The following is a 26,654-nucleotide window of genomic DNA, read 5'->3' as shown; positions in this document are numbered from 1 at the left end:
GATTCTAGAACCAAAGTGGGGTCATTTCCTCATTGATAAAGTCTGACTCTACAACTCACCTTTGAGTAGATCTTACAGGATTGTCTTGAAAAAAAAATTTTTTTGAGAGGAATTTTCTTTAAAAAATGTACACAAATGTGGAGCTGGAGCTAAAAACATGAGAAACAGCCATTTATTGGAAATATAAGTTCTTCCATTCCCAGCTTGGCATAACTTCCTATTAATATAGTACATACAGCTATAATTTAGTGCATTATATAACACTGATCTTTTAAATCAGTAGAAATGTTTAAAGGTTCTTCATTGTGTTATGTGTAGAAACATGGTTTTGTATGGGTGACATTTATTTTGTTACAGATATTGAATCTGATTTTTTCTTCTAAAACTATTGCTTGCTCTATTGAGTTAAAAAAATCAGTAAAATGGATGTGTGGGAGCTGGACATGAAATTTTAAAATTACCCTGTAATCTTCAATCTTAGGTTTACAAATGCAAGTTCATTATAATTTTATAAAGCCCAGAAATAATAAATTTTCACTCTTTGTTTCAAGAGGTGTCATATCTTGCTGGAAAAGACAAAAGTGTTTCTACCCTTTGAGTACTAAATTGCTGGGTACCAGAATCTCTTTGATCAGAGAAATGGATTTGCCCAAAAGGGGGTTTCCTACAAAATTCAAACTAGGGCTTGGTATAATTTCAATGAAAATCAGAGTCTTAGTCTTTTGTGCTCCTCCTTCCTCTGTCCTACATGATACTTCCTTCTGGTGTGCAGCAAAGAGTTTATTCTGTCTGACATTTGAATTAGGCAACTGAAGTATGAAGTATCTTGAAGTGACTGTGCAAGTTCAGAGATGAGTTTTCCCAAAAGAAACAGATTGGTTTTCTGGAATATATCTTTAAGAAGTGATATATGAGCAACAGGTTCTCTTGTGCTCTGGGCCTCATCCAACAACAATCTTCTTCAGTTCTTAAAGAGGTACAATACATTTGCCTTCTTGTTTATAATACAGGAAGAATATTCTTCGATTCTTGGATGCCGAAAGAGACATCTCAGTCGTCAAAAGCAGTTTCAAGCCTGGAGATGTAATCCACTATGTGTTAGACAGACGCCGTACACTAAATATTTCTCAGGATTTGCATAGCCTGCTTCCTGAAGTTTCTCCGATGAAGAATCGTCGATTTAAGACATGTGCTGTTGTAGGAAATTCTGGCATCCTCCTCGATAGTGGGTGTGGAAAAGAGATTGACAACCATGAGTTTGTTATAAGGTGAGTATTTATCTTTTGCTTGACAGATTGCCTATTACTTCAGCAGTAATGAACAGAAATGCTTTACCTTGGAATGATGGCTCAGAATTTCTGGATGATATCTTTCACTGTATGATGCCCAAAGTTAAATATATTTCAGTATGAAAAGAACAGGGCTGTCTATATATTATGAATGAGAAACTGTTGGAGACTGCAGAGATATTGGTAATGCTGTTTGTAGGATCTGCCTTTGCTCCTTATGCAAGCAAAATAATTATTTCAATAGAGAACTGACTCCACAAAAAGAAAATGTTTTCAGTTTCTCCCTCTTGCCAATCATCATAGTAGAAAATTACCACATTTATTTATTATACATACACTGTATGGGGTTAAGTTTACATGAAATGCACTGGGGATTAGCCAGATAGTTCCTGTTAAGGGAATTGGAAATCACACATCTAAATTCTTCTATACTGTACTGTACTGAAAATGCATATTGACTGCATGTGCAAATATGTTCATATATTTTGTTTTAATAATTAGTTTCTCCAAAATAAAATATTATACATTATCAAAAGTCAGCAAGAAATTAAAATGCACGTAAAACAAATTTAATTAAAAAATACAAGGCACTGGGAACTAAAGGAGCCAATAAAATCAATTAGGTATAATTTATGCTCATTGTATTTTTCTAAATACTAATAGTTTGCTAGGCCTATACATATCAAATTATAGAAGGGGAACAATCCAGTGAAAATTAAGTAATTTTAAGCTTCATATTTCCATAAACTTTGCAGATCCTGCCCCCCACCCTAAATTATATAATTAAATTTACTGACGGATTAATAATCTTTGATGGTGCAATTCTTTATATTTTGGAGGGGAGGGGTAAAATAATTGTGTTTAAGTTTCCACAAATATTGCACTTATTTTATAAGTTCCCCCCCAAATATAAATAAAGATAGCATCTTCTCCATCATCATCATCATCATAGCATTGGCTTCTTGCCGTCCTTAGAAAGAATCTGAGGTGTTGGGGAGTGAAGGGTGGCTGCCAAATGTGAGAGCTCCTTGTTTCCTTGTGATTTTTTTTCAGTAGGAATTGTTCAACATCACTGCTGAAATTTATGTGACTAAGTCAGTTTTCCTAAATATACAGTATATACATGTCATTGTTCAGTAGGTTTACATCTGGGTTAACATATTTAAAATGGTTCAGCATAGCTTCAGTCCTCTGTACTTGGAGTTCTAAAAATAAGTATAGTTTAAAAGCTGTGTAAGTTACTGCTGTTCAAGCAGTTATCTTTTCAAATTAAAAGTTGTTATTCATTTAAGAGGAAGTACAGTGGAACCTCGGGTTATGAACGCTTCTGTTAACGAACTTTTTGGGTTACGACCAGCTCCGGCTGCAAAATTTTGCTTCAGTTTGCGAACTCCGCCTCGGGGTACGAACAGGATACGCGGCCATTTTCCCTCCCGTGACACGGTCCGCGGCCATTTTTCCGCCCCTGACACGTGGTCCACGGCCATTTTTCCGCCCCTGACACGGGGTCTGTGGCCATTTTTCCGCCCCTGACACGTGGTCCACGGCCATTTTTCCGCCCCTGACACGGGGTCTGCGGCCATTTTTCCACCCCTGACACGTGGTCCGTGGCCATTTTCCGCCCCTGACACGTGGTCGTAGGGAGGGGGACTCTCCCTCCAAGCAATAGCCGCCTCCCTGTCCTCCACGCCAGAACAGATTAACGGTAATTACATTGAACCTTATGGGGAAATTTCTTTCGGGTTGCAACCAATTTGGGTTGCAACCAGAGTCACGGAACGAATTAAGTTCGTAAACCGAGGTTCCACTGTATATTTTAAAAACCTACAACTTTTGCAGTTTTCTTGTTTTGCTTAATTTATATCCATTTAAAAAAATATATAATTGTTGCTATTTTAGTTCCTTTTTTTAAGTCAAAAGAGATTCTTCACTGTTCCAATCAGAGATGATATAGCATGGATTATGGCCTTATAGACACCACAGTCATCATTAGGCTGAGAAGCCTACAGTCTTGCAGATGTTTCTGAAGTAGAACTAATAGATCCCTGCTTATTGTCAGTTGTTGCTGGAGTACAAATGAGTTATAATCCTGCACTTCATATTGCATAATCCATCTAATTTCTAGAATGCTTTTTGATCTTAAGAGTAACACATACAAGTGAAAAAAATGACAAAGTTTATATATGGGTGTATATATCTATTATGTGACACAAATAGTAAATAATTACTCTCCATGTGTTTTTAATCCATCAGCTCTAGACAGATCATTTCAGAAACATACAAACAACAGTATGGCATTCTTGAGGATCTGTTAGTAGCACCACTACCTAATATAATAGAATTTATTGGACTTTTTATTAATGCTACCATCTGTTGTCATAATTTAGAGGGAACTCTCCTATTAGTCTGTTTCAGCATGGAATGTCTTCTGATGTGTTCATCTTTCCTCATAATCTGAACAGACCAATGTGCGTCATTCAGATATGAGATTCTAGTTATTTGTATACCGTTTCTCTTTTTACATTAGTGGAGGCAGAGGAAAAGCTCATGAAATCATTTCATAGCCAAAGAGTTTAATTCAAGAACTTTTCCTTTAGAATCAAACATGATAATCTTGTCACTTTTCACACTGAAAATGAGTCTTTTCTCAGTGTACTAGACATATTATCTGAAGTTGGCGCTTATGTGAGAACCCAGTTTAATATGAACTCTTCTAGGAATGATTACATGCAGAAGCGAATTTGCCAGAGCACAACTGAGTTGTATCTAGGAGATTCAGACCTACTGCATTCCACGTATTTTTCTCAGTGTACTAGACACATTATCTGAAGCTGGTACTTATATAAGAACCCAGATTAGTGTGAACTCCTAAAGGAATAATTACAATTCATGCAGAAGTGAATTTGCCAGAGCACAACTGATTTGTATCTAGGAGATTCAGACCTACTGCATTCCATGTATTTGTGATCATCAATGTATGATATAACAGCCTTTCACATTCTATGTGTCTATTGTAGACACATAAATATTAATTTCCAGAATTTCTAAGCCAACATGCCCACTGCTAAAAAGTCTAGGAGCTGGTCATCACATCCAGAAGTGCTAAAACTGGATAAGCTGGCATATTATACTATACGAATCTCATGTTCATATCTGAAGCTGCCCTGAATTCTATTCCCTACTAACAAACTGTATTAAGTAGAGTTAGAAAATACCTTCTTTTTTCTCATAGAGCAGCCTTACTTGTTACAAGTTAGGAAAAACATGCAAAACATGGCTTCTTGAATTCCTTCCATTCTCTTTACCAGTAGGAGCCATAGGAGGAGTCTATATTTTCTTCTCTATAATTATCATATTATGTGTCTGTCAGTTTGTGTACTTCTGCTTTCCCTTTGTGTTGTGTACGTGTTTGTTGGTGATTAGTCTGTATTGGGAAGCACAGGATAAGATGCATATGCCCTGCTGTGGGTCACGTAACCGAGAGGGAAGAAGGGTTAGAATGGGCCAGCAGCAGCATTCTCAGCCACTGCACAACCGTCAGTGTGGGATGCATTGGGGATTTTTTTTTTCTGGAATGTTTTTCTCTATAGTCCTAAACCAGATCTGGCCCATTTTTGGATTGTTTTTCTGGATCCAAGGAAAACATTGAAAAAAATGAGATATAGGAACATGAATAAGGTAAAACAATTAAATTGATAGATTTAATGCATGAAATCCATATAGCTGTCCTCAAGGCTGTGTGCCCCTTGCTGTTTTTTTCTAAAGATGATAGATAGATAGATAGATAGATAGATAGATAGATAGATAGATAGATAGATAGATAGATAGATAGATCTTTTCACATAATATAAAATCTTCCTTTTTATCAAGGAAAAGGGAGTGACTCAACTCTGTTCATATACACTATCCAACTACATGCATGCATTATAGTGTTACTACATCACATCTTGTGAACATTTCTTGGCTGCAAACCCAGAATTAGCTCTAGAGGTAAACATGTCTACTATCTGAGCAGTAGAGGTGTGCACAAAACATTTTATTCTGAGGTTGAAATGTAACAGCCCCAATTAAAATACTACTTTATGTTTCAAACATACTCCAACAGAACAAAATTTGAAATGTTTTGAGTGTTCTACTATAGTGTATTCAAAACAAGCATATATTTTTATTCTGGAAGTCACAAAAGTAGGTAGGATAAGTTCATGCTGGTTTTTTTGAGGGGAGACTGAAGAAATAAAGATTGACTATCTGATTCAACTATTCCTTTCTGAGATTTATGTTGATTTATGCACAGTTGGAGACTTAAGTTGAAAAATGAGAGAGCACTGGCTTGTTTCAAAGTCTCATTGTTCCCTATGGCAGAACACTTGAAACAACATGGAATGAAATGCTCCATTTTTTTCTGAGTGCAGAACAGAACACAGGGTGTTTTGTTCTGAGCTCGAAATGTTACAAGCTTGGAAGCTTTCGAACAGACCTGCTGTGTGATCACTGGCAGAAATGGATCCAAAAACCACGTGAATGTACTATCTGTACCTTTTATTATCTATCATTTCCATTTGTTCTTATATTTTATACAGTGAAACTAATCTAAAGGGATGTGTGAATGGAAGCTCAGGCAAGATCTGGGGACCTGAGGGGAACTGTCTCATGATATCCTCATTAATGAAATGATGAAATATGAGCTAGATGATACAATGGTTGGATGAATTCTTAATTGGCTGAATGACCACACTCAGAGAGTATTCATGTATGGCTTCACATCAGCTTGGAGAGTAATATCAAGTGGAGCATCACTGAGCTCTGTCCTGGGTCTTGTGCTGTTCAACATTTTTATCAATAACCTAGATGAAGAGACTGAGGGAATAATTATCAGATTTGAAAATGATACAAAACTAGGACGAGTTTGGAGAAGACAAAACTTTAGAATAAATAGAGAAGATTCAAAAAGATCTTACAAGTGGGCCAAAATAAATAGGGTGAAATTTAATGGAGAAATTCGGAAGTCCTGCATCTGAGGAGAAAATATGAATGGCACAAATATAGGAAGGGGAAAGTGCAGTTTGGTAGTAATACATGTGAACATGATCTGGATGTTCTAGTAGATCAGAAGCTGAACATGAGCCAACAGTGTGATGCAGCTGCTAAAAACACAAATGCTATATTACCAGGAGCATTATTCCAGATAAGAGGAAATCATTGTTCCACTCTACTCTGCTTTGGTCAGGTCCTACTTGAAATAATTTTAAAACCTGTGTTGTTCCAAAAGGCTTATAGTGAATGACCAGGTGCAATTTATTTTGGTTTTATTGAAATACTAATCTTATGTGGATGTTTTATTTTTTTATGTCTTTTTTTTGTGTATGTTTAATTGCTATAACCACCTAGAATGTCTTCAATTACAGCAGGGGGTGGACTAGATGGTGGGGGGGGGGGCAGGGGAGGGACTCAGAGTGATATAAGCAGCATTGTGATGGAAGCCATGCTCCTTTTCAGTGTTCTTCATAACTTTGCATGCACACCAAAAAGGAGTGGAGCGTGCAACGCAACGCTGTGATGCTCCTTTTGCCATTTTGATAAAACCAGTGACAGTCTACAGATGCCTCTGCTAGATGATTCTGAGGTTCTGGCCAACTCTCTGATTCTATTATTCTATGATTTTCTGCTGTGGCTTTTTAAGTAGTGAGGAAAAATGTATCTAGGTAAGATTTTCAGTAGAAAAAACTATTGGGGGAATAGGAATAAAACCATCTCCTCTTCTCCTTGTCCCTGCCAACTCAGTGAGACAAATAATTCAAGGTACAAACCCACTTCTACAGCTGCATTTTGTATAACAACAGCGTAACTAAAACATTCCATATATGTGCAATTAATATTTTCTCTTCTCACTTCTTTTGAGTTGCTTCAAAATATTTCAGAATTATACCATGTTCCACCAAATCATGGAAACCATAGCACTAAGAATCTTGATATTCTGCAATGAGCATTTCTATTGATTGCTCACCCATTCATTAATTCTGAACGGGTGAGAATCTTGTGGCTACTGATCATCTTCAGTCAATCTGCAGTAGGGGATAGTTCACCACCATAAGCATTATTATGATCTTGAGGGCTAACAGTCTCTCCAGGTTTTCATGTCTATTTTGTTCATATAGATGTTCATTGATTATATAATTAATCTGTTTGTAGTGTATCTTCTAGAAGATGAATATATGCATGTAGGTTTAAGAATCTATATTGCTTACATACAAACTGCTGAAAGAAAACTGAACTGAAATCATGTGAGATACCTACTTAAAACCATAAAATCAATATTGACAATATCATTGGGAAGTGGCTTAGATCTGGCAGAAGGACTAATAACATCAAAATGTTAAAAAGCATTATTTCAGCTGTGTGTTATTCAGATGGAAAACTAGCCTTTTCAGAATGTCATGCAGATCTAAAAACAGTCATTCTGAGTGAACAGGGGGGAAAAAAAAGAGAGAGAGAATACTGTTAGCCTTATGTATGAGACCCTTCAAGTCAACATCCCATACTTTTGAAAGTAGTGCAATTTAGATAATTTAGACCTCAATCTAATATTGGTCCTTCCACCTCTATCGTCTAAGACTGTCAGCCTTGTGAGGTAGTCCAGCCAAGAAGCAAACTCAGAATTAATAGTTCTATCTTTATTGTAAGGTTACATTAACAGAATCTTGTGAGTCTGAAAGTACATTTCCCCCCCATCATCTTTACAGCCCAAGAAACTAGGGAGGGTCTCTTCTGAGATGTTCACCAGCCCACATTTCTTCTGTGGACTAATCTGCTGCTGGTCTGACTATTGCCCTGGCTGCGGCTCTTCCCCTGTCTAACAAGATCATTCCCGCATACTATTACAAAGATAGTATTTTCTAGAATTTCACTTAGTTCTAAAGGTCACAAGTTAATTCTGCTGCATTTGGGGGTTTTCTCATTCTGTTGAATGGGACTGAAACTTCTCCCCAAACTCCTGTCCTGATAATGCCACTGCTTGAAAGAGAATTACAGTGGGGCAAAAAAGTATTTAGTCAGCCACCAATTGTGCAAGTTCTCCCACTTAAAAAGATGAGAGAGGCCTGTAATTTTCATCATAGGTATACCTCAACTATGAGAGACAAAATGAGGAAAAAAATCCAGAAAATCACATTGTCTGATTTTTAAAGAATTTATTTGCAAATCATGGTGGAAAATAAGTATTTGGTCACCTACAAACAAGCAAGATGTCTGGCTCTCACAGACCTGTAACTACTTCTTTAAGAGGCTCCTCTGTCCTCCACTTGTTACCTGTAGTAATGGCACCTGTTTGACCTTGTTATCAGTATAAAAGACACCTGTCCACAACCTCAAACAGTCACATTCCAAACTCCACTATGGCCAAGACCAAAGAGCTGTTGAAGGACACCAGAAACAAAATTGTAGACCTGCCCCAGGCTGGGAAGACTGAATCTGCAATAGGCAAGCAGCTTGGTGTGAAGAAATCAACTGTGGGAGTAATAATTAGAAAATGGAAGACATACAAGACCACTGATAATCTCCCTCAATCTGGGGCTCTGTGCAAGATCTCACCCTGTGGGGTCAAAATGATCACAAGAATGGTGAGCAAAAATCCCAGAACCACATGGGGGGACCTAGTGAATGACCTGCAGAGAGCTGGGACCAAAGTAACAAAAGCTACCATCAGTAACACACTATGCTGCCAGGGACTCAAATCCTGCAGTGCCAGACGTGTCCCCCTGCTTAAGCCAGTACATGTCCAGGCCCATCTGAAGTTTGCTAGAGAGCATTTGGATGATCCAGAAGAGGATTGGGAGAATGTCATATGGTCAGATGAAACCAAAGTAGAACGTTTTGGTCTAAACTCAACTCGTTGTGTTTGGAGGAGAGAGAATGCTGAGTTGCATCCAAAGAACACCATACCTACTGTGAAGCATGGGGGTGGAAACATCACGCTTTGGGGCTGTTTTTCTGCAAAGGGACCAGGACGACTGATCCGTGTAAAGGAAAGAATGAATGGGGCCATGTATGGTGAGATTTTGAGTGAACACCTCCTTCCATCAGCAAGGGCATTGAAGATGAAATGTGGCTGGGTCTTTCAGCATGACAATGATCCCAAACACACCGCCCAGGCAACGAAGGAGTGGCTTTGTAAGAAGCATTTCAAGGTCCTGGAGTGGCCTAGCCAGTCTCCAGATCTCAACCCCATGGAAAACCTTTGGAGGGAGTTGAAAGTCTGTGTTGCCCAGCAACAGCCCCAAAACATCACTGCTCTAGAGGAGATCTGCATGGAGGAATGGGCCCAAATACCAGCAACAGTGTGTGAAAACCTTGTGAAGACTTACAGAAAATGTTTGACCTCTGTCATTGCCAACAAAGGATATATAACAAAGTATTGAGATGAACTTTTGATATTGACCAAATACTTATTTTCCACCATGATTTGCAAATAAATTCTTTACAAATCAGACAATGTGATTTTCTGGATTTTTTCCCCCATTTTGTCTCTCATAGTTGAGGTATACCTATGATGAAAATTACAGGCCTCTCTCATCTTTTTAAGTGGGAGAACTTGCACAATTGGTGGCTGACTAAATACTTTTTTGCCCCACTGTAAATGAGTGACAAAAATTGTTATGTTCAATTATTTTTCTCTGTATACTGTAAAATCTTACAGGCAAGATTTTAATTTTGCCAAGATATCAGGATATAGAGAGTTTTTATTCTCAGGAGGCTAAAATAAACTTTTAATACAAGGGTAAAGCATGGTGCCCCTTCTCTTCCCCCTGAAATTTACATATATTCCTTTTGCTTATTTTTTCATGACATTTCCAACTACTGTTAGATGTGTACCTTCAACAAAGGAGTGAGTCTGAGAGCTATGTTTAAACATCAGTCATGCAACTAGGAACTGAGAATGTGAGGTTTTTTTTTTCCTTTCTGATCTCTCCAGTCCAAAATAACCCCTCCCAGCATGCCAAAACTAACAGTGATATAACTAGCAAAGCAGTCCTTTCTCAGGAAATCCATAAATGGGGTCATTTAGTAATCAAATTGAGGCTCTTGAGGCAACCCAAATTTGTTCTGCACATAAATCATGAACCCTGGTTTATATAGTTCATGCTTAGAAAAATGGATTCTCCAGTTCCTTATTAATAAATCTCCAGATGTAAATATATCAATTTTGCTAGATTTGTATGGATTTCAGCAGCTGATTTATATAATTAACATTAATAATCTGTTTATATTAGGTCACCTTTAGACAGACTGATCATTATTCAATTGTTGGCAGAACTGAAACATGTTTTCTTCAGTTTCAAAGTCTACTGTGCCAACAGGAACACCAGAATTATTCCAGATCACGTGCATTTACGGAACATGGAAGGTTAACTGCAAAGGATATTTGGGTTTATTTATTTGGGCAACAGCTGTTTTCAAAATACTGTATTTCAAAATGATGGCTTTTTTTTAAAAAAAATCTGCTTCAACATTTAGCATCCAGTTATACTTATGACCTCTCATTCTGACATCTATTCAGAATGAAACAGAAAGATACGGCCTCAGGACAAAGCAAAAATCTTGCTATGATGGCCATAACTTCTCTGTTCTGTAAAAAAGATTAAATCAAAACTTCTATAAAATAATAGTTCTGGTTTCCAGTAACTACTTTGAAAGAAGAGGTAGATTTTTTCCCCAAGCCAATTCATTTTTGAATTCAAAAACAAGTTTTGTGGTTACCAAATGATGCCTTACATGGAAGTAATCTCCTTCATTTTCAAATACTGTAGAAAATGTTCTGCTCTTCATGCAATGTATTTTTCGGCTTTTTCCTACTAGAAGATGAATCTTTTTTTTTTAATTAGTGAAATTTAACAAAGACAAAAGCAATATGATGGTGATAATACAATCAGATAACAAGTTATACATAACTGATTAAAATGAAAAAAAATCCAAAAAGAAAAAATCCGTATAATATTAATATAGAATTAATTCAATACATTGATATTATTAAAATTAGTTCATATATTGCTCCATCTTCTCATTTTTATGATATATGATGTTTTAAAAATCAAGGGAACAAATGACTTGAATGTGTTCTTTAACATCTGGAATGTTTCTTTCCACCTACATAGAATAATTATTTTTGCTGAACCCCAGGCTCAGTAGACCCAGAGGTTTTCAAAGAAGAGCAGCTTGTGCTTGAGGTGCCCCTTGCATTCATATTCAATTTTCAACTGCTATATTTCTCCCCAGGATTGTATTTATATATCTAATAACTTGAAACCAAAACTGAGCCATAAAAGAGTATGACCAAATCATGTAAAGCAGGGTTCCTCAACCTCAGCTGGGGAATTCTGGGAGTTGAAGTCCACCCATCTTAAAGTTGCTGAGGTTGAGGAATCCTGATATAAAGTACAGAGCCCTCAAATTTCTTATACCAACCCCCAAAATCTGATATTCATTTTTTCATAAACACTTTGTTTCAGGAGACAGACCAACACAGAACAGTATTTGCTATGACTTGGCTTTATTCCTAGGTCAGAAAGAGTATATTTGATGTTTCTTAAAATTTGGGCCCATTGATTTTCCAAATCTGTTCCAGCTTTTCCTTTCTCTACCTTGTCTGCATTGCAAGAAACAATTTATACAGAAACAATGTAGATCTGTGTTATGAGAAAACGGTACTTGGAAAATGGTACTTTTCCCCAATTATTTGGCCTTGCAATGAAATCACCAACAATTTAGGCATACAGTACTGTCACAAAAATTTGAAGTTGCAAGAAATATTCCTTTTCTTGGTTTCCTTCACAGGGGAATAATTTTCAAGAGACATGATGCAACCTCCAAATTGTGCTGCTGAAATTTGATGGCAACACAGGAAACCTGTCACACATATTATATAACTGTAAAGTTAAAACAAAAAAAAAAAAACCCACTCTGAAAACATCACCGCCTTACCCCTTAAAGGTCTAGGAAGCCATCCGTATCACCACCACCACCACCAGAAAAGATGATCATTCCTTCTTGGCTATCACTACCTCCATTATTGGCTTGATCCACCATTATAGTATTTGTAATTAACTTTGGTATGAATATGTGCTCTCTATGCAGAAAGATAAGATGAAACTGAATTATTATTGTTTGTCGCACAGTCATCCAGTTGCTTAGACTGGATTTGGCATTATTATTGTTGTTTCACAATTTTGAATTCGTCATATCAATTATGCTGATCTAGTTATTGTTTGCTGTTTCTGCTTAATCTTTCAGATGAACAATAACCAAAGCTAGGCCATGTGAAATGTTCATTGATAAATCATCTTATACTTCTGTTGACTTTTATTGAATATAAATCTTAGATTGTGAATCATTTGTATTTTTGCAGCAATAGGGCAAGAAATATCAAGACAGCCAAAATCTTAGATGTCTAGGTGCTTTGGCCCTTTATCTTTTGGAATAATTGTTCATTACTGTACTATTCATTTCTGGTGCCAAGGAATATAAAATGTTGGTTAGTTTTGTATTTGTTTATAATTAATCCCATCATTTTTTTTTTAACAAGGTAAGATATGCATGCATGCTGCAGGCTTGATAAGAAAGGCAAGGTCAGGATGGAACTCTGGAAAGGAAATAGAAAATTATAAAGTAGAAAGCCATGTAGAAAATAAGGAGGGCAGGGGAACCTAGGGGAATTTTTGGCTTTCTGAGGGTAGTAAAAAAGGCACATCTGTGAAAAAGTGGAGAAAAAAATGGAATTTCACTAACAGCTAGAGCATATTTCATCAATCAATTTGTTCAGTACAGAATTCTCATAATATTTTACAAGTGTTTATTGGATGGGGGCTTTATTCCATTATGAGCATTTACTTTTTTGTTTATGGGTAAACACTTGTATACATTTCAAAAAGGGCATGGTATGCTGGTATAAAGATCTGTCTCACCCAGGAGGAGGTAAAGCTGTTGATGAACATAGATGTCTTCTTCATCCCATTGCAGTTTATCTTTGGGAATGAGCCTGAATAGGCCAAATATGCCTAGTAAGGTAGAAGCACTTAGTTGATCTTAAAAACTAAGTAAAGTTGGATCTACTTAGTATTTGGATGGAAGCCACTAGGAACTCCTAGGGCTGGAGGCTGAACGGGGAAGTTGAAAACACCCTGCAAGAAGGCAATGATGAAACATTTTGGTATGTAGCTAAAGATGTGTCCATAAAATAATTGAGCTTATTCTGAAGAAGACGGCCTTTTTAGACCATTGGTAGAATGTTTTCAAAAACTCTAGCAGATTAAGATAATATTGGGCCCAACATTTCATGGAGTAGGAGAAATATTGCCAGGGGCCAAACTCTACCATTTCCTCTGCATTTTACAAAAAGCAACTGCTTATAGCAGTACTTGTATTTTTCATAAACTCTGGTTCAGGTGTGTTGGTTTAGGTTCAAGGACACCCAGGTTTAAGTTCCATTAGACCATCAGGCAGTGATGTTGGTGTTGTCGTGCTTTCTTAGTCCAACTCATTAGTTTCTTGTTGAGATAAAGCAAAGGGGGAGTTGCCATATTTATTGCCTTGAGCTTCTAGAGAAAAGGTGGGATAATGTTCTTCTCTGATCAGCAGTAATCATAGAGATGGGTTCCTTATCAGTTTTGTGACTATCCTTGGCAGGTATTATAGGAATCTGCCTTCTCTTCAACTAGTGGTGATGTGAAAGCTTCTAATGCACAGATGTAGCCATTGCACATATGCTCAGTGAGCAAACAATTTCTACATTTCAGTTTTTCCCAGTTACACAATCTACAACTTTACCCTTAACATTTTTCAACATTCTTACAACCTGTATTACTTTGCTTTCATCAACTTTTTCTTGGATGCTAACAGTAAAGAATTTGTTTGATTTCCACTCTTTAACATATTACTATCATTCTGATATGGATCTCTAAAAGGCTCCTTCCAGCATTCCCTGACTTTAAAACTGAAGTCAGGGAATGCTGGAAGGAGCCCTTTAGAGATCCATATCAGAATGATAGTAATATGTTAAAGAGTGGAAATCAAACAAATTGTTAATATGTGAAAAGAAATTTTAATTCTACTCTTATCAAGGCTCTTATTAATCCCTGTTTATTCTTTTAATCTTGACCATTCTTTGTTCTCTTTGCAACTATCATTTTTTCAAAATACATATTATACAATAATTTTCTCTCATCCTCATTTTGCAGCACCATTTCCACTTTGTCGTTCTAACTACCATTCTTTTAGCGTAAGTCCATGTACTTCTGTGGCACTCTGACACATTAGTCTTTTCACTCTCTTCCAAGCAGCTCCCACATCTCCTCTCCTCTCCTCTCCTCTCCTCTCCTCTCCTCTCCTCTCCTCTCCTCTCCTCTCCTCTCCTCTCCTCTCCTGTTAACCCAGGTAACTCTACAGCTTCCTAGCTTTCCTTGGAAAGCACCTGACAGCACATTACAGGTTGCCCTCATTATTTGTGGAGGTTCTGTTCCAGCATAAAGCCACAGGTGATTAAGTTGCAAATAATGAAACATTGAATCTATCAGTGTTTAGGCTCTGGAGCCTATGGTCATTTTCCTGTCATGATTACTTCTCCCCTCTTTCTCCCATCATGGATCTTGCTGGGTCACTCATATGCAAGACTGCACATGGCTTCCTTATGGCAGCTGGCTGCCTTTTTTGGAGAAACATAGCTGGTGATCACCATGCTTGCACCACATGGCTCTTGCTGGCTTCTCTGCTCTGTTTTCACTAACTTGATGGAGGGCCATCTTGGTTTTCCTACAGACTGCTCAGAGCTCACTGTTCTTTCTCTTGCTAATGACGCCTCAATTTTTATTAGGAGCTTTAAACCACAGTTTCCCATGCCTGAAAGAGTAAAGGAGTAGAATAAAAACAAAAGCATCCTCACAGATGTATTAAATCTATGTGGAGAATTGCTGCCAGTAACACTAAAAACTGAGGAGATAACAAGAATAGTTGAATGATGAGTTCAGCCTGGTTCACATCTTATATGACTTACTCTATAGCCTCTTGTTTAGTTTAGTTTTATTTTTAGGTTTTAACCAAGAAAAATGACATTGAGTAGAGTTTCTTGGTTTTCAGAAAATATTAGGGGTGAAAATTGAACAAACATTAGAATATTGCTGGAGTGAATTTTCAACAGCTGTATGGGGGAGTGCTGTGAACATAATTTAAAAATTATATTCATATTTGCTTAATTTATGTTAGCAAAACAGGCAAAGGTGTTAAAATGTATTATGGAAGAAAACAAAGGTGATGCTAATTTTTTCCCCTTCTCTTACTGTTTTAAATAGTACAATGCAGTTGGCAACAGTCAATGGACAGATTTATTCTTAAAAGCAACAGATACAGCTGAAAGCCATTTTTAAAACAAATAATCAACAAGCATAATAAAAACAAGGGAAACCCAGTCAATCATTAAAAATAACATCATGCTCGATATAGTGGAAAGTTAACAAGGAATCTATGGCGAAACTAGGTTTATTTGGTCAGAAGTGGCATAATTATTTCTACATTTATTTTGAGGATATATATGTGTATTATGTGTATATATACATTTATACACATATGATTTATGCATATTTAATGTGTGGATGGGGTCAGTTACAATGGTGATGATTGCACCATTGGAAGATCTGAAAGACCAGGTTAGGACATGTCATCATAGAGAAAATCTGTCTATATGGTCACTAAGAGTCAACAATGATTTGATGGCATATAATCAATGAATAAATGTATGTGTGTGAATACACACAAACACACACACAGGTGTATATAGTTAAAATCTCACTGCCAGAACACCAAAATGTATACAGTTCTTCTACAGACGTTAACTTCTCTCTTACTGGTTCTTGGGCATGGCAAGTTATTGTACTGTTTCTGTCATTTACCATTTTCTTATGAGCAATTAAAACTTCATATTACAATAACATATAAACAAATAACATGAGATACAATTCCAAATTGTTTTAGCACCTTTAGAGGTGCAGGATTCCATGCTTATTCACTTAATGATAGTTTATGTTTTCACAAAGTCCACAATATCTCATTTCTTTTCTATATACTGATTTTTCTCTTTTTCTTTCCCTCTTTTTACTCAGTTAATTGCCTGTGTCCTATCTCTTTCCACCTCTCTCTCCAATTTCCTTTAACTTTCTACTCCATCTGGCCAGATAACTCTTTAATATAATGCAAGTAACCTACTGTTTCAGCACAGAGTTGTTGTTTATTTTGTGTATTTATTTCTATTAAACCAGAATCCAAAGACACCTGGCATTTTGTAGTATTAAAAGTATGAAACAGCACAAACAAAAGTACCTTAAAAAATAGATAGAACCATCACTTAGGTAATTTTAATGTTAAAAAATATTTCAGGATAATTCCATTTTAGCTGCCTTCCAAAAAAAATGCATTACTTTTGCCAGATGTAAAATTTAAAAAAAATCTTTTAAAACTTAAAAAGTATGTGTTCTGTGTTATTAGTTGTCACACTTCACTTGGAAAAGACATAGAACAGGGTTTCTGAAAACTCCTTTAATGTTTAAATGGGACAGTATGAGTCCTTATTTATTTCTGTTAGATGTCAAGTTGAGTATAATTCTGTTTAAAGATTTTGTTTAAAGACATAATCTTTAAACAGTATAATGATAGCCTGTCTAAAGCAAATATTACTTTAATATCTACAGCCGTGAAATTTTTCCATGAATCTGGGACTGTTTTGGTAGAGTCTAATGAAGGCATGTACACACATATGCCCCAAAAGGTTTTATACTCTTCCTTGTATGAAAAGGGGAAGTTTGTAAAAAGAACATTATCTAGGTGGTGTTTTCCTTTATAGGAAAGGCTCATATTCTGTTGTGCATGAAGTTCTAATCCTAAACGTATTAGGATTAGCCTCCACAAAAGTGTTGATTGATCATTTACCATCAAATAATTGTGACCTCTAAAAAAAAAAAAACTTTACTAGAAAAGTGGTGAAGATTTATTTTTATTATTTGATGGACAGAAACCATTAGAGTTTTGGAGGGCTGTCTATGGAAGAATCATTGGAAGAGCCATTGTGGGCTAGCCCCATCAACTGTTACATCCCTTCATTGTCATATTCCACAGACAAATGTTTGTTTGACTTGTTTTATAAAAGTGGTCAGATATATAAACAAACAGCTCATAAATGTAATGAGGGAACATTAGATAGTCTCCTAATGATTAGATAGTCTCCTAATGGTTTAATAATTTTTGCATAGTAGCTGGCCACCCATCACAAGAATTTAACAAGTGCATCTTCATTCTGTGCTCAGTATCATGTTTTCAGAAGTGTAGATTTTGCTAGGCTCTCTCACCGATAACCCACACACTTTTCTTACATAATTCCAAATGAAAGTTTTTAGCTCCCTGTGCCTCTCTAGAATTTAATATTTCATTTTCACCAGTATCTCATATGCTTCCCTTAAACCAGTGCCATCTGTTGCTCTTAACAGCAGCTGAAAAGAGCAGAATCCAGTTCTTCACAGGAACTTTACATAGTAGCCAGATCACATAGAGAGATTTTACTCCCTCATTCCTGGAATAGGGTTGTAAAAGAAGTTTCTTTTCAGGTGAAATGTTGTGATCCACCACAACAGAATCTGTTGTAGAACAGATGGGCACATAATTCTCTGAGTCCATTATCATCTGCCTCAAAGTATTTTTCAGTTCAAACAGGTATATATGCTTGGGAAAGGTAGGTAGAAAAAAATGCACTTGTATTGGAAAGTTGTGCTCAGCAATTGAGTTGAGGATGTTTACTTTGTTTCCTTTTTAAAAGAATAACCACCACAGAACGGACTAATCCCTGAAGACAAACCGTACAGACCTATAACGACTTTGCAGTCAGGATGGAGTCATAGGAAGTCTTAAGCAGGGATCTTGGCCACTAAGAACTGTGGTGTTCTTGTACAAGTTCTTCTGCCTGGAGAAACCTGAAGATCTAGAAGATTATGAAAACTGACTATGAAGATAGGCTTGTTGCTGATTGCTGCAAGGCTATTAATCCATGTTCTTCTTCTTGCTAACAACTGCAGTATGATATTTAAAAAAGAAGAAAAGAAACTACTTTGTACATAATTGCATTCTAGGCTTTATGCAATATTTGATATTGGACCACAATCAGTTAATAAGTAGTTAACGTTGACAAATTATGATGGCAACTATAATTTTGTCATCGTTCAGTATCTAAACTGAATTCATTAGGCTCTGAAAATCCAGTCACAAAATGCTTATCTGAATTATTCTCATGCCGCAGTTCATATTGATCCTGAAATTAACTGCACATTGCATATGCATGTGTACTTCTGTAGAGGAGCACTGTGTTAGTACAAGAGTACCGTTTTGTACAAAAGCTGCACAACCCAAAGCCCTCTGGCTGTAAGTGTCACAACTTTTGGTGCAGTCCCCAATGCGCTTCCAACGATTGCCATGGAATTATAGTTTTATAGAAGAGAAGTAAATCCATGAACTATATTAAGTTAATTTTCATTCATCCAAATTTATCTCATTTTTGTCCTCTTGCTAGAATATGGTATCTGGCATACTACTGTATGCCAGCTGCAACGATTGTAGACCTTTGGTTTGGTGTCCACATCTCATGCACAGTAAAACTTTCTTTGGAATTTATTACTTGAATTACTTAGAAATGTCCTTTAGACTGGTGGTCTATTTACTGAGTAAATAAGTAGAATTTAGTGAGATTTAAGTCCACGGTTAAATAAATTGTACCTGTTGGTATCAGCAGAAATGAAATTGCTTCTGGATCCTATCTAGATTTTTAGATGAGTAGAACAGTGCTTTATTCAGCACAGGGTTCATTTAAACCTGTGAGATGGCCCCAGTATTTTTGCTCACTCTGAAATAGCCTTGCATTTTCATTTTCAGCTTTTATTTCATGCATGCTTTTTACCTGAGTTAATGTTTCATATTTTTTTTTATTTTTCCATTAATCTCTTCCTCTTCAGGTGCAATCTAGCTCCTGTGGTGGAGTTTGCTGCAGACGTGGGAACTAAATCAGATTTTATTACCATGAACCCATCAGTTGTACAAAGAGCATTTGGAGGCTTTCGGAATGAGAGTGACAGAGAAAAATTTGTGCATAGACTATCTATGCTGAATGACAGTGTCCTTTGGATCCCTGCTTTCATGGTCAAAGGCGGAGAGAAGCATGTGGAGTGGGTTAATGCATTAATCCTTAAGAATAAATTGAAAGTGCGAACTGCCTATCCATCACTGAGACTTATTCATGCTGTCAGAGGGTAAGTGTCTGGAAAAGACTGGTCTGTCCTTGGCACAATGGAACTCATAACTAAAATTTCTGCTAGAGAAAAAATGTGGCTCTAAAAGGTTTGTGATAATTCCATTCTAGTCATAATGGATTATATTTTTGATAAAGACATACTTGTTTGAAAGCAAACATTTCCCATCTGTTTAGTCCATTCAAAGGCAAGCACTGGGACTGATTTGATTTAATGATATTTATTTCTTCACTTTATATACAAAAGGATGTGAATCCTCATCCTTTGACTTGTAGCAGAGCCAACCACTGCCAATATTACCTGTTCTGAAAATGTTGCCTCTATCCTACATATGCTGTTGTTTTCGATATGTATTTTTTCTACTATGGTGAAACAGGGCTTGAGAATCCAGATTCTTTCTTTCTGCAATTGAACAAGCATAAAGAAAATCTGATAAGTGATATGATAAACTTATAAGATGAGACATGGAAAGTTTGTCCTTAATTGTTCTTGTGTCTCTTTTTCCTTTAGACCCTCTCAAAGTTTTCATGCCTGTTTAGAAATTATGAATAGTAGGAGATTCATATTGTATTTGTAAGGTGCCTAGCTGCTTTTTTCGGGTATAAAATAATTTTATTCTTCTGCCTCTTTAGTTTATGCATCAAGGATCACATTAGTCAATTTGTTATATGAGATTAGTTGCTTTTTGTGATGCATCAGTTCCTTCTGGAGATCTTTTCCCAGGTTGTAGTCCTTCACTGCATTGTTATGCTGTACATTTTTTTTCTGACTTAAAACATTTCTTATTGTTAGAATCAGTTCAGTTTACCAAATGGTTTGTTCCATTGAGTGTTGTTTAGTTATAAATGGGATAATTATTTTCCCAATAAATTAAGGATACCATATAAAAATATCTTTTTTTCATACTTAGTACACTGACAACATTTGTATCTCATACAGTTGGAACCTATTTATATCACTGGTGCATATTTGTATGTGTGTGTTATATAACTGCTCACCTCACACTGGTGACTCTAGGTGGTGTAAAAGTATTAAAGGATTAAAACATGAAACCACAAAATACAACCCCCAGCATTGAAGGATAAAACAATAACCCCATTCACAAAAACAAACAAAAAAGCCAACATCAACAACAGCAGAGCTCACCAAATCTTTTGACCCAAACGCCTGAGGAAACAGATGATCAGTTGCTTGCAAAAGGCTAACAGGGTTAGGGCTATCTGAATCTTGAGGTGGCGGGGTGGGGGGGGGAATGCTGTTCCATAGGGCAGGCAGTAGGTCACTGTATGATCCAAGTATGTGCTCTACACGGACCTGTGTTCCATATAGTACCATTAAGCAACAGTGCAAGCAATTCTACCAAAAAGTCAAAAATTAAAAATCAAAACCAGAATCTGGTTCTGAAAAGAAATATGAGTCAGTAGCAACAGTAGCTATTCCAGAGTTAGGATGCCAAAAAAAAAAAAAAGGAGATTGAGAACACCAGAGCAAGACCTGTGAGGATGGAGGTAATCAAGTTTTCTGAGCTAAATCTAAGAAAAGATTTCACAGCTGATGAAAACACCTCTCTGCAGAGAAACAAAATTTAAAGTATTAGTATTCTTTTGCTTGACTTAAAATCCATAACAGAGAAAAAGTATCAGCTTCTCTGGATGACCAGTGTACTATACACTCAGAGTAGATATCTATCTGAGCAAAACCTTTGTCAATTCATGAGTTCCAGCAATGATGCTCTCCAGAATCTAAGAGTTTTAGCATGCTTCCTCTTTGACAGAGAACTGCATTATAGTAATTATTTTGGTTATATTCTGCTTTTCATTGGCTTTTTCTTTATTAGAATATCATACATTATAACTAGTATTTTTCCAAAGTTACTTTTCAAATAAGAAAATGCATAGGGTATTATGTGGTAGTGAAAATTTATAGGACTTATTATTCTGAAAGCAGTTGTACCTATCAATAGTAAAAATAACTGTCCTGATTTATGTAATAGCTTTATTCTCTGAAACACTAAATGAAAATTCAGTCTTCATAGTGGATCTGCATAACTACTATTGCAATCTTCACAAATCTATCTTGAGAATAGCAAGAGTAACCCTGCCTAACATGGTTCCCTCCTGATGTATTGGATTGCACTTTCTTAGTGTATAGGAAGAATATATTACATTTAAATAAATTTTACCACAGTGGGAAGATTGAGACAGATAAAACATGCTTGTCTACACAGTCTGTTGTCTAAAGTTGATGGGCAGCTTGAGAAATTGCATGCTCTCTCTCTTGTTCATTCTTTTACTGTTGGAGTCTTTTGACTAGGGAATTGTCCTTAAGCCCAAAATTATCCCCTGCAAACTAAAGCACATGGACACCTTCTAAGGAAACTTCAAATTGAAACAGATGTTGCATCTGCTGATTCCTTTATTATACCTTCAACTTCAGTATCTCCCTAGTCTCAGGTATGGATTGTTGCAACATGCTCTACATTTTTTTTTTTAATTTACTTCCAAAAGGCCCAAAAGCATGCTCTACATGGAGCTGCCCTTGAAGACCATTCAAAGCTATGGCTAGTACAGAATGCAGCAGTGGGAGCAGTCTGGGGGCACATTTTGGTAGGCTCATGTAACACTTTTGCCACATGAATTGTAATAATTGCCATTAAGCTTTAGGTGCAATTCAAGATGCTGGCTATCACCTATAAAGCCCTTCATGGCATAGTGCCTGGGTATCTGAGGGACTGCCTCTCTTCCATTACAGGTAGTCCTTGTTTAGCGACTGCCTCATTTAATGACTATTTGCAGTTACAACAGTGATGAAAAAGTAACTTTGCAATCAATGCTCGCATTTACAACCTTTGCAGGTCTGTAAAGCAAAGGAAAGCTGAAGTAAGATTGTAAGCACAGTCATGGTTTCACTTAGTGACCGCTTGCTTAACAACCAAGTTGCTGGTCCCAATTGTGATTGCTAAACGAGGACTACCTGTATTTCTATCTATCTTCTATGATCCAACAGAGTAGGAACACACTGTCATCTCTTGGGACCCAAGAAGTGCACATTTTCTATCTTAACACCTGACTTTTGGAACAGCATCCCTGCTGGAGGGTCAGACCACCCTGACCCTGCACACCTTTAGACAAATTTTAAAAACCTGTTGTTGTTGCTTTTCCATAAAGCACTTTAATAGGTTGGTGGTGTGTCCATTTGGTTTGCAGCGTTTGTTTTGGCTATGGTATGTTGTTCCTCCTGTTAAGTTTAGTTCCATTTTTATTTTTATTGGCTTTGTTTTTTAAGTACTGAATTTTTTTAATTGTACACCACCAAGAGTCTGTGTTGAGTTGGGAATCCTTATGAATCTCAGTTATAAGTTGTATAAGTTATCAATTATAATATTGGTATAAAAATTCTGTGTGCTGGCTGTTATATGAGATCGATACTACGTTGAGAGCCCCTGTAGGATATAATGCTAGAGCAGGCCCAGTGCTTCATTCTAGGCTAATGTGAATCAGGTCCACTGTAAACTGAAGATGATTGTGTACTTTATAGCAGCACATGAAAGGAATAATTTCCTTTTCTAAACAGAGTGATATCGTTACAAGCTTTAACGGCTATTGTGCACACCGAGATGCTGGAAACAAGAGCCTGTAAGTTACTGTCCAGTAAGCAATTTATGGCAAATTAGGATATGCTTCAGATTTAGGAGAATCATAAGAAAGAGTACAATAGGAAGTGGAAAATCAGTGCTAGCCCTACAGAGATAAGGAGTAAGGAGATATATGTACCCACAGAGATCCTGCCTTTTAAATGAAGAAAGAGCATGAAAGCTGTGAAAAGGCACAATGATGTTCCCCATTAGACAAATTATCAGTAGGTGCGTAGAACATCCACACAAGATAAAGATCATAAAGGATATGTTGAATTAGAGATGAAGCTGACTAGTGAAAGATTAGCACCTCCTGCAAACATGTATCTGCAACACATAAAGGGTTAAACTTGGAGAGGAGCTGCAACTCAAACACCCAGTTGTGGCCATCTTAGAGGAATTTTCTGAATGATGGTAGAGAGTACGGCAAGACCAGTTCTGAGGAGCCATGCTCTTGCTTTCAGAGAATTGCTTTCACAGCCATGGTCTTTCACAGCCATGGATTCAGGCTATGGAGGAAGGACAAAGCCATGAGGGTGCATCTGCTTTCAAGTTAAGTGCCACAGAGCAGAGCCAGATTGCTGGAAAGTGGGCCTTGGAAGTATTAATCTATTCAGGATTTGGTTGTTGTTTTAAGTAGGCTGTTAGTTGCAAGTAGCCCAGCAACCATAATTTAGTCTAAACACCATTAACTGTGCTTGAGTGGAGAGCAGGAGCTTCTGAGATGTAAGCCTTTGCTTGAGCTCATCAAATACTGAGACATTTGAGATAGCCTGATTTAAACTTCTCTGTTCCTTGAAACCAACCTTAGCCAGACTCTTGATCTGATCCAGCATCTGTGACCTTTTTTGCAGAGATTGGAATTCTGGACTGGACTTATACCACCACGTGAGACCTAGGACAGGACTCACCATCCTATGTTTGCTACTGTTAAAAATCTGCATAACAACATTTCTCAGAGTTTGTGAATCCTGCCCTACATGATTTCAGATCACAGAATGCTTTGAATTCAGCAAATTGATGTATAGGCCCTTTTCAGATCTTTATATGAATGTCTTGAAGAACAGCCTGGTCCATAAAGCAGGGCTTACAAGCTGGCCCATGACCCTTCCACATTTTAAATTTCCATAAATCTGCAGTGAATGTTTGCATAGGTTTAAAAGTTGCAAGGATATTCTCATCATTGTTGTTCTCATGTTACTGTTAGTATTAACTGTGTATATTTTGTGGAGAGTATGTAAAGGAATCTGTAGTAGATCCCAAATATTACCTGCCTTACATCTTCCTGACTTTTCTGTCCAATGAACTAGTTAGTGGCTCTGGGAAAATATATCTGATGGTAGTATAGATAGTACTGAACTAGTCATGCTACTTGCTATAAGATAGCTTTCTATGTTTCCTCTGAATTATGATCATGATGAAAGTTCATCTCTTGGATGTCACAGTGATATGGTGGTCTTAAACTACATATACAATTAAGACACAGTTTGCTGTGGTGGTTAATGTACTGAGTAGGAAGCAGGAGATTATAAGTTCTAGGCCTGCCTTGGGCATGAAAGCCAGCTGGGTGTCTTTGGGCCAGTCACTCTCTCTCATCCCAACCCTCCTCACAGGGTTGTTGTGGGGAAAATAGGAGGCAGGAGTATTGGTTTGTTTGCCACCTTCAGTTATATATAAAAAGTTGGGATAGAATTAATAATTAATAAGAACTGGTGGGACCACAAAACAGACAAAATAATAGAAAATGAAGAAGCTAAAGTGCTCTGGGACTTTAGAATTCAGACAGACAAGCACCTGCCACACAACACCCCAGACTTAACAATTGTTGATAATAAAGACAAAAAAGTCTGGACAGTAGGCATTGCAATACCTGGGGACAGCAGAATAGAAGAGAAAGAACTGGAGAAAATCACAAAATATAAAGACCTGCAAATAGAAGTAGAACGACTGTGGCAAAAGAAAGCAAAGATAGTACCAATAGTTATAGACGCTTAGGTGCAGTCCCAAAACATCTGGAGCACCACTTGAAGATCATCAGCACTGACAAAATCACCATCAGTTAATTGCAAAAGGCAGCTTTACTTGGAACAGCATATATCCTGTGACAATAACTTTAACACCATCAGACAACAACATCTGCCTATCTCAGGTCCATGAGAAGGATTCAGTAGGTGGATAAAAATGCCAAATCCAGTCTAAACAACTGGCTGACTATGCGACCAACCATAATAAATAATAATAAATATGTAGAAAAATTAACTCCCCCAACTCCCTACAAGCCAAATAATTAGAAAACCCTCTCACAGCCCATCTGAGTAACATAGGCCTGCCCACTTTGCATTCCCTATCTACCCTTGTGTCACCTCACCAAACACTGGTGTAGCTCCTTGTCACCAAAAAGCTGCTCATTCTGGGGGAAAAAAAGTGGTTGAATTTTCTGGAATGCTGATACTTGCTTCTCCTCTCCCAAACAAAATACAGTGGAACCTCGGGTTATGAACGCTTCTGTTAACGAACTTTTCAGGTTACAACCAGCTCCGGCTGCAAAATTTTGCTTCGGTTTGCGAACTCTGCCTCGGGGTACGAACAGGATCCGCAGCCATTTTCCCTCCCGTGACCCGGTCCGCGGCCATTTTCCTGCCCGTGACACATGGTCCGCGGCCATTTTCCGCCCCTGACACGTCCGCAGCCATTTTTCTGCCCCTGACACGGGGTCCGCAGCCATTTTCCGCCCCTGACACGTGGTCCGCGGCCATTTTTCCACCCCTGACACGTGATCCGCGGCCATTTTTCCGCCCCGACACGTGATCTGCGGCCATTTTTACGCCTCTGACACGTGATCCGCGGCCATTTGCCAGCCCTGACACGTGGTCCTAGGGAGGGGGACTCTTCCTCCAAGCAATAGCCACCTCCCTGTCCTCCACGCCAGAACGCTTTAACGGTAATTACATTGAACCTTATGGAAAAATTTGCTTCGGGTCGCGACCAATTCGGGTCGCGACCAGAGTCATGGAACAAATTAAGTTCATAAACTGAGGTTCCACTGTACCTGGGTTGGAGTTCATCAGCTGGTGGAAAGCTAATTTTAAACTCTGTGACAACATATCTCATCAAGCCTACTCTAGGTGACTTGAGAGCAGCTGAAGCTATTCTGCTTCTCGCCCACCAGCCCAGGAATTCCCAGGTTTTATGAAATAAGACAGTGAAGGAAACCCTCAGATACTGCAACTTGTCCTACGGATTCCTGGTTAGCAGAAGTAGGAGGAGTGGAAGTGACTAATGGGTCTCCCTCTTTACTAGCTCCATGGAAATAGCTGTCACAGAGAACAATTGCCATGCAGTGGGGAGGCTATAAAAGAGAAAGAGAGAAGGGTGGGAGGGGTAACAATCCTCACTGAGGCCCAGACT

The 26,654-nt window shown here is 37.5% G+C and overlaps 1 protein-coding gene across 1 annotated transcript in view; it reads left to right on the top strand.

The window, feature by feature from the left end:
• Positions 1–26,654, top strand: part of ST8SIA4 (ST8 alpha-N-acetyl-neuraminide alpha-2,8-sialyltransferase 4) — a 109,739-nt gene that overhangs the window by 35,500 nt on the left and 47,585 nt on the right. Inside the window, exons 3-4 of the mRNA XM_007429134.4 lie at positions 1,011–1,268; positions 19,319–19,612. Of these exons, the coding sequence (XP_007429196.1) occupies positions 1,011–1,268; positions 19,319–19,612 (552 nt within the window). The remainder of the gene's footprint in view (positions 1–1,010; positions 1,269–19,318; positions 19,613–26,654) is intronic.

Source organism: Python bivittatus, unplaced genomic scaffold, assembly GCF_059951505.1.
Source record: "Python bivittatus isolate LINGU-HERP-01145 unplaced genomic scaffold, Pbiv_v1 ctg000850_np1212, whole genome shotgun sequence".
Lineage (NCBI taxonomy): Eukaryota > Metazoa > Chordata > Lepidosauria > Squamata > Pythonidae > Python > Python bivittatus.
The sequence above is the reverse complement of the archived record's forward strand: the minus strand, read 5'-3'. Positions and strand labels throughout refer to the sequence as shown.